This window comes from Terrapene carolina, unplaced genomic scaffold (genome assembly GCF_002925995.2).
Source record: "Terrapene carolina triunguis isolate 2854851 unplaced genomic scaffold, T_m_triunguis-2.0 Scaffold674, whole genome shotgun sequence".
Lineage (NCBI taxonomy): Eukaryota > Metazoa > Chordata > Testudines > Emydidae > Terrapene > Terrapene triunguis.
Genome location: NW_020665025.1, coordinates 35,342 through 47,380, shown reverse-complemented (window position 1 = coordinate 47,380; position 12,039 = coordinate 35,342). Strand labels below are relative to the sequence as shown.

Sequence of the window (12,039 nt, the reverse complement as noted above, 5' to 3'; positions counted from 1 at the left end):
GCCGCCTGCCGCGAGGGCTCCGCTCCGGTCGGCGGGGAGGGAAGGAAGAGGACTGCCCTGCAGGGCGCTCTGGTTCTCCGCGCTGCCGCCCCCTACAGGGCGGCCGGAGCGGAACAAAAAAAAAAGCGTCCGTGCCGCCCTAGGATTGGGCAGAATGCCGCCTCGAACAATCTCCCGCCCCAAGCACAAGCTTGCTTGGCTGGTGCCTGGAGCCGGCCCTGGTCCCTGCCCTCACCCCCTGGCAGAAGGGTTACACTTTACAGGCTATTTCTTCTTGTTGCCCCTAGTTATTTCTGGAATGAAGAAAAACTGTGAGCCAGAGGCACTTCTTGGCCCATGTGCTGGGCAGTTTAGCTGGAGTTTTAGTTTTGTTTATCTCAGTCAGCAAAGGTCATGGCTTAGAACCAAAATCACTCCACTTTGTAAACAGATCTGTGCAGGGCGAAGGCATCTCCAGCTTGATTCTACTTACGGGAACTGAATGCAGGTCAGCTGGTCCCTTGCTAGATGAGTGGCTACACGTGCGGTGTTGGGACACCCGAGAGCTGTATGTAGCCTACATGGCACTGGCTGTGCTCTGCTTTCTGGGATCTCCGGTCAAATATATGGAAATAACGAAGATAAACTGGGCTTAGTGTCGTGTTGTTACTTAGTTTCAGCTGTTTCCTGCAGGGAGGGAAAGGGCTTGGAAAAATGTTTTTCCCATAGAGTTTTTTCTTTGAAGAAGCCCCAGTGGGATCAGGGAATCAGCTGGACCCTTCAACGTAAGACGTGTGGCTTGGGATTCTGCCTGCCGGGAACAGTGATCTGTTTGGGGAAATCAGGTACAGCCCCCTCTCCCCATGCTTGTGTTTGTTGTGAACAGTGCCCTGAGGCTGTCTCCTACGTAACTCCTGGAAGCTGCTTCCCTCCCTGTGATTTTTGGCCTTGGTACAAATGCCATCTGTCCCTGTCCGTGCGCAGGGTTTGCATGCGTCTGGCGGTGGGTTGCTGGGACACCGTCTGAAATCAAAACCATGCGCAGCGTCCCCGGAGTGGAACGCTTCACCTTCTGCATGATTAATGTACATTCCGGGAAACCCCACTAAAATCTGTCACTTCCTGCATGATTCTAGGCCTAGAGGCTGCCGGCTGAGATATCCACGGTCTCTGCTGATGTGTCTGCCCTGTGAACCCTAGACAGTGTCTCCATGCAAACAGCAGCTCCGTTCCTTTATTTTTAGCCACGTCCTCTGGACTGTGACCGAGCCCTGTCTTGTCCAGCTGGCTCCTGTGAAAAGAAATTAGGGTTACTAAAAATATACCAGATAGTCAACAACTTGTCTTCAGGCTGGGCTTCCTCTGCTGCAGGAATTCTGTCCTCTGAAACCTTGCCGTGTGCACGGGATGTCCTCACTGCGGGAGTGGTGTCGAGACTGACGTGAGACGGTTGGTGGTTATGGGTGATGGCAGCGTAGGTTCATGGGATCAGTTGCACCTACAGAAATCGTGGCACCAAGGGGGCAAAGCCAGGTAAACCTACACTTCTCCCAGCCTGGTGTGGAAGAGGAGGCCTAAAGAGGGGTAGAAGAGTGTGGAGAACAAGACCACCACACTGGCTGAGCCTGGCTCCCTGCTCCATCATGATGGGGGGGTGCCGCACCAGCCCCCGGTGGCGCTATGCCCTGAGTGAGGAGCGAGGCATAGGCCTGCGGGACAGAGCCACCGCTGCAGGGTGAGCATGGGGCGGGCTGGCTCCCCAAACATCCTTGCGCCCCCACAGGCCTGTCCTCCACACCAGGCTGGCATTAGGGTGCTGGTGCCAGGGTCGAGGGTGGTACCCTCCCAGCAGATCAGCATGGCGCACCCATTGACTGGGGAGGCTACATCCCCCCGCGGGTGATGTCGAAATCTGCCCGATGTCCACTGATCTGCCCGTTGGATTTGCCTTCAGCCTCGCAGGTGAGCTGGGAAATGAAGACGTTGAGGTCTGTGGTTCTCTCCTTGGCTTCTCTTTGGGCTCTCGCCTTGCTGGAAACTTCTCAGGTAACTGAATTCCTCCAGCTGAATTCTCTCCACCGTCCCCTCATTCCCGTAACCTGTCTCTGTCCCGGCGGTTCAGGTACGTGGCGTCTCAGAGGGTCACAGCCGGTGGGAGGAGAGAGGAGGGCCCGTCTGTAGAGAGCCACCCCGCGACTGTGGCTGTTTGTTCACTGTGTAAGTATTAGTGCCGCTGTGTACAGGTGGGGAATATCCTGTGAGCTGTGGGGGAGTCCGGATGGAGATGAAATTTTGCTTTTAATCAGCCTCCATGATGTGGCTGCCAGTCAGTAGAACACACCCCTCGGATGGGAAGGCACTCTAAGTACTAGAATGCTTTGCTCCAGACTCCAAAGCATGAGAAAAATCATTTCCCTCGTTTCACACAGGGAAACTGAGGCAGAGAGAGGGGACGTGACTTTCTAAAGGTGGGATGAACACCCAGCTCTCCTGAGTTCTAGTCCAGTTCTCTAGTCAGTGAGCCACGGTGATGCCTGCAGAGCTATTCGGTAATCCAGTTTGAGTCCAGTGTCACTGAAAAACAGTTCCCTCCATCGGGTAAAATTGTGCCCAGGAGCTATGGGGCGGGAGCATTGTTGGCTGCATGGCCCAGCATGAGAACTACTCTGCCACTGCAGGGCAAGATGGCTGAGCTGCCAGTCAGACCTGGCTACCCCCGACCACCCCCTTAGCAACCTGTTTCGTCTCCCTCCAGGTGAGATGCCAGCAGTCTGTGCAGTTGGGAATGGCACCCGACTCTTTCGATGACCAGTACACCGGCTGCACTGAGGAAATGGAAACGGATATTGCACCTCGCCTGCTAGAGGAGGAAAAAGCCAGACACCCGCTGCTGGGCTCTATGTGGGGAAACCTATCGGCTGTTTGGGCAATTAAGAAGAAAAGGCTTTCTGTGCCCGAGGGCTTTAGGGATGAACATGGCATAGCCATCCTGGTCTACACTGATTCCTCCAAGCCACTGTACTGGGAGTTGAACAAGGCAGTGAGAGAGGCTGGGGTCTCCCGAGATAACTACATGAGCAATTTCCACTTCAAAGCTCTCCATTACTATCTGACGAGAGCCCTACAGCTCTTACGGGCTGACTGTGGCCACCTGTTCAGACGCCAGCTGTTCCGGGGAGTCCGATCCATCCGCTTCGAGCCCAGCGGGGCAGGTATGTTCCGGTTCGGACAGTTCACCTCTTCCTCGCTGGACGTGGCTTTAGCTCGGAGTTACGGCAACGCCACGTTCTTCACCCTGCGCTCCTGCTTCGGCGTCCACATCGAGTCGTTCTCCGCCATCCCTTCCGAGCGAGAAGTGCTGATCCCCGGGAGCGAGGTGTTCAACGTCTCCAGCTTCTCCCGGGAGGGGAACCGCAGCGTCTTCCTCCTGCACAGCATGAACCGGACCTGCAGCCATTACAACTGCGCCTACCTTGGGGGTGAGTGCCGGCCCGCGTTGGAACGGGAGCAAGCCAGGCTCGGCCACCTCGGAACGGGGACAAGCCAATCGCAGAGGAAGCCGTTAAATGGGTGGCTCAGATGTGACCCACATCTTAGGTTAATCTAATTTATTTCCTAAGGGTGAAATTCGGTCCTGTTCGTTGGGCCGGCACCAAGCCCTCTGCACCGCTTCAGTCCCACATAAGGCCATTATTGCTATTCAGTGCTCATCCATAAAGCCATAGGGCTTACGTGGGAATTAAGTCATGTCTTGGCCTTTTGCTGGCCCCTTTGCCCAAGGGGCTTCACCCCAGGTGGGCAAGGGTTGCAGACTTGGGCCCCCAATAAGGAAGCCAAGAAGCCTACGGAAGTTTGGAAGGGTAATTTTTTACTTCCTTTTAAATCATTTTTAAGGGTCCCTACTACAAGCGGTAGGCGTCCTGCCCCTTAGCATCACCCCGGCAGCATTAAACAATCCTTCAGACAGGAGCCCAGCCCGGCCACCGAGACTATCTCCTTCCCTCCCCTTCGTTGTTTGCCCGTTCCGCAGACAAACCCAAGTTATCGGCCTTGATGCAGGAGTGCCTGGGTCAAATCCTCTGGCCTGTGCTACATGGGTCAGACTGGTGATCACAACAGTCCCTTCTGGCCTGGGAATCTCTGGCTCATGCCAGGGGCACTGCCTGAAACCTCGCCAAATACCTACTGAACAGCTGCCCCCAGTTTGGGTTTACGATGTCCTCAGAACACAAGGATCTCAATGTTCCCAGGCATGGGCAGCTTGGAGACTCAACAGTGCAGTTTAGCAGCAGCATAATCCTCACGGGCTTAATATATGGGAAATTTTGCTTCTTTGGTTTTAGTCTTCTGTGCCTCTCTAGCTCCTGCATGTTAATTACTGATTCTCTTTTCTTTCCCTTGCTTGGCATGCAATGAAATGTCGTTTTTAAATTTGCCCTGAGATTGTCTTAAAACTGGCGGCTGGATTGTAACGCTGATCTCTAACCACTCCCGTCTTTGCATGGCTGGGTCGTTCTCTCGTATGGATCCTTTTGATGCAATGCATAACCATGCATTTCCGCAGGCCAGGTTGTCTTCCTACCGAACAAACTTGAGAGTTAAAGTTGATTTTGGGGGCCTCATTCTGACTTTGTTTACACTGCTGCAACTCAAGTGATATCAGTTCCCGGAACTGGTGGTAATGAGATCAGAATTAGCCTCATGAGTCATACTCTTTTTTTGCTTCTCCTGGTTAGATACAGTCTCCTCGTTGGAGGAGAACTGGGGCATTCTCAGTTTCCTTGCGTTCATCTTAGTGCTAGTTTGGGGGGTTGCACTCTGAGCTTCTCTCCCTATAAATGCATAATCAAATATGAGGCCAAGGAATAAGGGACCAAACCCCAACTACGGTCAAAGCACAGACACTATACAAGTCGGGATAGTTCTCTAATAATGTCCACGCAGTGTGCAGAGGCGGTCAAAAAAGCAAACAGGATGTTAGGAATCATTAAAAAGGGGATAGAGAATCAGACGGAGAATATATTATTGCCCTTATTTAAATCGATGGTACGCCCACATCTCGAATACTGCGTACAGATGTGGTCTCCTCATCTCAAAAAAGATATACTGGCACTAGAAAAGGTTCAGAAAAGGGCAACTAAAATGATTAAAGGTTTGGAACGGGGCCCATATGAGGAGAGATTAAAGAGGCTAGGACTCTTCAGCTTGGAAAAGAGGAGACTAAGGGGGGATATGATAGAGGTATATAAAATCATGAGTGAGGCGGAGAAAGTAGATAAGGAAAAGTTATTTACTTATTCCCATAATACAAGAACTAGGGGTCATCAAATGAAATTAATAGGCAGCAGGTTTAAAACAAATAAAAGGAAGTTCTTCTTCACGCAGCGCACAGTCAACTTGTGGAACTCCTTACCTGAGGAGGTTGTGAAGGCTAGGACTATAACAGGGTTTAAAAGAGAACTGGATAAATTCATGGTGGTTAAGTCCATTAATGGCTATTAGCCAGGATGGATAAGGAATGGTGTCCCTAGCCTCTGTCTGTCAGAGGGTGGAGATGGATGGCAGGAGAGAGATCACTTGATCATTGCCTGTTAGGTTCACTCCCTCTGGGGCACCTGGCATTGGCCACTGTCGGTAGACAGGATACTGGGCTAGATGGACCTTTGGTCTGACCCGGTACGGCCTTTCTTATGTTCTTATGTTCTTATGGGATGGGGGTGTGCAAAGCCCACCTGTGTACTCTCTGAGCTTGCTGCAGTCTCTGTGCAGGGCCAGCTTCCCCTGGGCCATGTTGCAGCAGCCTGAGGGTTGCTGTCATTTACCCCAAGGGGCTGAAGACACAGCAGAGGAGCAGCAAGATGCAGGTCTGTCCTGGCTGCACCCCCTTTTCCTTGCTATGCCAGCAGCGGGGAGGGAGAGTGACAGAGCAAAGCAGGAGCTCGTATGCTACCAGAGGACCCCCTCCTTTTGCCCCTCTCGGGGCTGGATACGCTGGCTTTAGGGCCACCTTCTGCAGTGCACAGCGGCCGCACCGCACTGGAGAATCTGGTCAAGGAGTCTGAGAGAGCGTCCTCCCTCTAGCCTTTGTTCAGACACGCGTGGCCTGGTTCTGAGTGCTCGCTAGTTGTTGTTCATATTGCTTACCTGTTAGCCCCAGGCACGGCCCAGGGCCCCTGGTGCTAGGCGCTGGACAAACACGGTCCCTGCCCCCAGGAGCTTACGGATGGAAAGAGACGGGCAGGGGAGCCCAAGGAAACAATGAGACAGCGCGGTCAGTGGGATCGGGCGGGGGCGCAGCGCCCCGGCAGCCTAGCAGAGCTGTAGTTCTTTGCAGCCGTCATGGCAAGGGAGTGTTTTAAGGAGGGATTTGAAGCAGGATGATGGGATCATTTTGTGGGTGTTGAGGGGAAGCTCTGCCCAGTCGTGAAGGGAGCAGGGGAGAAAGCAGGAAGGGGCTGGTTTGAAAATGTAATGACGGAGGCTGGGTTCATGGGCTGACCAGAGAGGGGAGCTGACACCTCCATAGCGAATGAGAGATGATGGGTCGGGGGGGGATAGACCATGACAGGCCTTGAAAGCGAAGACAAGCAGCTGATGTCTGACGGGATAGAGATTCCACTGAGGAGTCACTCCTGATTCACACAGGTGCAAATGAGAGCAGAATGGGGCCCACAGGCACATAACCCACTTCAGTTCCCTGACACATTAACAGGACCCTTCCCTGATTCTAATCTTTAAGATGCAGATTCCGGTGACATCTACTGGCAGCCCTGAGCATTGCACCAGAACAATACAGCAAGAGTTTGACTCATAGAATCATAGAATATCAGGGTTGGAAGGGACCTCAGGAGGTCATCTAGTCCAATCCCCTTCTCGAAGCAGGACCAACCCCAACTAAATCATCCCAGCCAGCCAGGCCTTAAAAACCTCTAAGGATGGAGATTCCACCACCTCCCTAGGTAACCCATTCCAGTGCTTCTCCACCCTCCTAGTGAAATAGTTTTTCCGAATATCCAACCTAGACCTCTCCCACTGCAACTTGAGACCATTGCTCCTTGTTTGCCTCACTGTTACACTGTCCCAGCTGAGGCATGGTACCAGCCGGAAAGACAGATCCTTGGCCTTCTTGATTGTTGTGACCCTCTCACTGTCCCTGTGATCAGGGCTGGAAGGGCAATGTAGGGTGTAAAAGCTATTTTATAAGACAGACAAGTAATCCCTCCCTCCCCTTTTTCTGGATCTACTCTGGAGTGCAGGCAGGTTCTTGCCACCTGTCTGTGGTGTGCAGAGAAACTCCTGCTTGTATAGATTTCATGGGAGTTGCTCAGCAGGGCTATTCTGATAGCTTCTCTGAACTTGGGACATAGAATCCCCTAGAGATCTAGCACCTATTATAGGCCGGCCTCAGGCATAAGTACCACATTTTTAAGTGCATTTGGGTGCTTAAAAATACAGCTAAGCAGCTTGTAGGATTTTCAAATGTGGCTGGCGCCTTTGAAAATCCCACAAGGTGCTTAGCTGCATTTTTAGGCATCTCAATACCTTTAAAAATCTAGACCTAAATGCAAACATATCTCAGCTGGGTCTAGCTTGCTGTCATGTGAGTTTGAACCAATTCCAACGAAGATGCAAAGCTGACATTTGTCCATGCCAGCCTTGGAAAATTTCCCCCTAGAGGAGACAGCTGTTTAACGGAAGTCTCTGTTTATGTTTTAGGAGAGAAGTCTCCAGAATGTGTTGACAACACAGGTAAGAATTCTCCTTTCCACTCTGATCTCTGGTAGTCCCAGGGACAGGCCAGATGCTTTTAGTTTGATACATTACTTGAAACATCTGACAGTGGATCACAAATTAAATATGAGTCAGCAATGTGATGCAGCTGCAAAAAAAGCTAATATCCTTCTGGCATCTATTAACAGGAGTGCCATATGTAAGACAAGGGAGGTAATTGTCCCGCTCAATTGGCAATGGTGAGGCCCCAGCTGGAGAACTGTGTCCAATTCTGGGTGTCACACTTTGGGGAAGATGTAAACAAATTGGAAAGAGTCCAGAGGAGAGCAACAAAAATGATCGAAGGTTTAGAAAACCTGAGCTGGGAGGAGTTAAAGTTAAACTGGGCAAGTTTAAAAGTTAAAGTTAAAAAAACTGGGCATGTTTAGTCTTCAGAAAGAAGACTGAGGGGGACCTGGTAACAGTCTTCAGATATGTTAAGGGCTGTTATAAAGAGAACGGTGAGCCACTGTTCTCCGTGTCCACTGCAGGCAGGACAAGAAGTAATGGGCTTACTCTGCAGCAAGGGAGATTCAGGTTACAGATGAGGAAAAACTTGCTAACTCTCAAGGTAGTTAAGCTCTGCAATAGGCTTCCAAGGGAGGTCATGGAATCCCCTCACTGGAGGTTTTCAAGAACAGGTTGGACAAACACCTGTCGGGCTGGTTTAGATTTACTTGGCCCTGCCTCTGCACAGGGGGCTGGGCTTGATGACCTCGCGAGGTCCCTTCCAGCCTGACATGTCTATGATTTCTTCATACTCGATAAGGTTGGCAGCACGTAGGTAAATAAGCAGCCTGGTTTTTAGAGGTGCCGAGCATCCGGAGCATCCATTGGGTCACCACTCAGTGTGGATTTAGGTGCTTAATATTCTCCTGGCCTCTGAAAGGTTGTTCAATGCACTAGCTCACATATTTTCTTTCCTTAGTTGCAGGTAGGAGTGTCAGGGTGTCCGGCAACATGAGCCCTGCGTTCGTTGGTGGAATTGTCCTGGTCAACATTGCTGCTCAGAAACTCTTCGCCAATTTCAAACTCATCTTGATTTTGTAAAAAAAAAAAAAAAGTCTCAAAAAAATAAATGGAGGTGGGGTCCTTTACTGGACGCTGTGCTGTGTACTCCTTGAACACGGTGGGCAGCAGGGCTACTACTACTAGCAGGTCAGGCTTCTGTACCAGGTTTGGGCTGGCCCCAGGGGCTCCATTACAGAGATACACGAGACGTAGCCCCATTAAGAGACTTTCCTACACTGCCAGGTCGGCTGGTCTCATGTGGCTCCATCTAGTGGCTGAACAGTATCATCATTCCATTCTGTGTCCCCCTTTAAGTGTTACATTCCTACCTTTTATAAAATTTACACTGTTAAAGTTCCATAGGTACCTGTCTGTTAAGTGTCTCGGAATTGTGTTGGGTTTTTTATTATATGATCCAAACACATCATGACTAAGTCATTGGGCTGTTCATTAGTTACAGCAACTGGCTGTGGTCATAGAAGATCAGGATTGGAAGGGACCTCAAGAGGTCATCTAGTCCAACCCCCTGCTCAAAGCAGGACCAATCCCCAGACAGATATTTACCCCAGTTCCCTAAATGGCCCCCTCAAGGATTGAACGTACAACGCTGGGTTAGCAGGCCAAGGCTCAAACCACTGAGCTATCCCTCCCACCCAATCTAAAGATTGGAATCTTTGAGTTCTTTTTCTCTTGCCATCTGAAGGAGGATCCAGGACTGTGCAGAACTTTATGGGTGAAGTTTCCCCCTGTACAGAGGCCCAGAAACCACTCAGGTCCTGCATGAGCCCTGGGTGTATTTTCTCCCGCAATTATTAATTCTAAAACTAGGGGCAAATCTACACCATAAAGCTTCAGGAAGATCTCTACAACTTCGTGATGCTGGGAATGGGCGCATAGTCCCCCTCAAGGATGTGGTGCATAACACCCCCTGCTGGATAAATCCATGTGAGATGAGACCAGCAATAAGGAATACACAGGCTCAGATAGGGTGGTCATATGGTTGAGACACTATCCTGGGTTCTGGGTTCAAGAGATGACTAGTTTATCATGGGGACTTCAATCTGGAGGACACTCGCTGGACACCTACTGCGGCCAGTAACAAAACTTCCTTGGAATTTCTAAACATAATAGATAATGATTTCTTAACACAGAAAGACCTGCACCCAGCACAGAGTAACTCAATACTGGATCTCATTCCGACAAAGAAGAGTTAATTGGTGACCTAAAAATTAGCAGTTGCCTAGGTACCAGTGATTATGATTTGGTTGCATTTACCTTGTGCAAACAGAAAGTGGCACTTACGAGTCATCCGTACATTTGCAACTTTAAAAGGCCAGTTTTCCTAAGTTTAAATCCATTGCTGGCATAACTGACTAAGAACATAAATTCAAAGTGGGAAATGTTGATGAAAACTGGGCATTGTTCAAAATATCCTAAAAGATACCCCGAAAATCCACAATTACACACACATGAAAAAAAGTTATGCTGGACAAGAAGCCATCCTGGTTTAAAGGAGCTGTAGAAATGGCAATGAACTATATAGATATAAAAACAACAAGGAGTCTGGTGGCACCTTAAAGACTAACAGATTTATTTGGGCATGATGCATCTGAAGAAGTGAGGTTTTTACTCATGAAAGCTTATGCCCAAATAAATCTGTTAGTCTTTAAGGTGCCACCAGACTCCTTGTTGTTTTTGTAGATACAGACTAACACGGCTACCCCCTGATATATAGATATAAAGGATAGAAAAAAGGGGAAACAAATGGTAAGTTCAAAAATGTAGGTGACTGATAAGGGAAGCTAAAGAAATCAGTGAACTCTCAATGGCCAAGAGTTAAAGATAATAATGAGGCATTTCTTAAACATATTAGGAACAAAAGGAACCTGAGGACAGGCATATGTCCATTGCTAGACACAGATGGTAAACAAGGTTAAAAATACAGAAATGTTCAGTAGGTATTTCTGATCTGTGTTTGGAATGAAGTAGGTGGATGTATCCATCCCAGATGATGATGTGGCTGGAATAGAACTTTTACCATCTGTAACCAAAGAGGATGTGTGGCAGCATCTGCTCATATTAAATACTTTCAAATCAACAGGCCTGGAAAATTTATACCCAAGGCTCATAAAGGAACTGGCTGAGGAGCTCTATGAACCACTAATGTGGCACCTTCTGGCCTTGGAATCTGAGAGTCCCCTTGTTCATCCCCTTCCTTCCTGGGCCATGGGGAGACCAGGATGGCCTGCATTAGCTTCAGCATACTGATAGCACTAGCAGCTCTGCATTAAGACAATGACTATAATCAAATCTCATGCTTCAGGGCTTCAGCCAACCACCTGCACGGTCAGGAAGGAATTCCATCTTCCTCCTCCTCACCTCCCATGCCTAATTTGCTAGATGTATTCTGGACAGGATGTATTTCACTTTCCTCTGAAGCTTCAGGGATTGACCACAGCTGGAGAAGGGACACTGGACAGGGCAGACCAGTGCCCTAGGGTGGTATAGAGAATCCTCTTTCTTAAATGTCTGGCTGGTGGGTCTGGCTCATGTACTCAGGGTATAACTGGTCACCAGATTTCCACCAGGTCAGATTGGCGGGGACCGGGGCAGGGGGGTCACCTTCCTCTGCAGCCTGGGGTGCTGGTCACCTGCTGGGATCATCTGGGCATCTCTCATCTGATTGGCACTGGTCAAGGCCTGCAATGTTTCCCAGCTGTATAAGGGTATAACGTTTCCGTGGCCTGGTTAGATCACGAGCGCGGTGGGCCAGGGACTGTCACTTACTGCATACACCAGATACAGCTTCTGGCACAATAGGGCCCTGATCTCAACTGAGGGCCTCCTAGCGCGACCGTAATACACGTGGCTGCTGTGACAGGGGATGTGACTGGCGTGTGGGATCCCTATTAGCATTAACACCAAGTCACGAGACATTGCTGGTTCGAAAAGAAGCCAGTTTGTGTGCTCTCTTCCCCAGCAAAAGGCAGGGCTGCCTCCCCTAATCTCAGGGAGATGACTGGGGCCGCCGCTCATCTGCTAGCTAAGCCACGCAGCTGGGGATCCTTAAGCCCATTAGAGCACATTCGGTTTGTGCAAGGGAATTGCCTAGCAGTATTATCCCAGCCCAGTTAGAGACACAATACGTTAACAAACCTTATTCGTGAAGCCCGTGCAGGGATATAAATAGCCTTGCAGAAGGGGTGGATCAGCTCCAGACCTGGGCTAACGCAGTTGGCGATTGCCTTAAAAAGAAAAACCAGCTGCTTCTCAGCTGTC

The 12,039-nt window shown here is 50.0% G+C and overlaps 1 protein-coding gene across 6 annotated transcripts; it reads left to right on the top strand.

The window, feature by feature from the left end:
- Positions 1–544: 544 nt before the first annotated feature.
- Positions 545–8,827, top strand: LOC112121918 (ecto-ADP-ribosyltransferase 5-like). Of its 6 annotated transcripts, XM_029913488.1 has the most exons (6): positions 545–824; positions 1,351–1,442; positions 1,934–2,025; positions 2,735–3,458; positions 7,696–7,728; positions 8,678–8,827. In XM_029913488.1, the coding sequence occupies exons 2-6, from the start codon at positions 1,439–1,441 to the stop codon at positions 8,797–8,799; spliced, it is 975 nt and encodes a 324-aa protein (XP_029769348.1). In that variant the 5' UTR covers positions 545–824; positions 1,351–1,438; the 3' UTR covers positions 8,800–8,827. The 6 variants fall into 6 exon arrangements, with proteins under 6 accessions (XP_029769348.1, XP_026515537.1, XP_026515533.1 ...); XM_026659752.2 differs by lacking the exons at positions 1,351–1,442; positions 1,934–2,025 and adding an exon at positions 2,102–2,196; XM_026659748.2 differs by lacking the exon at positions 1,351–1,442.
- Positions 8,828–12,039: the final 3,212 nt, after the last annotated feature.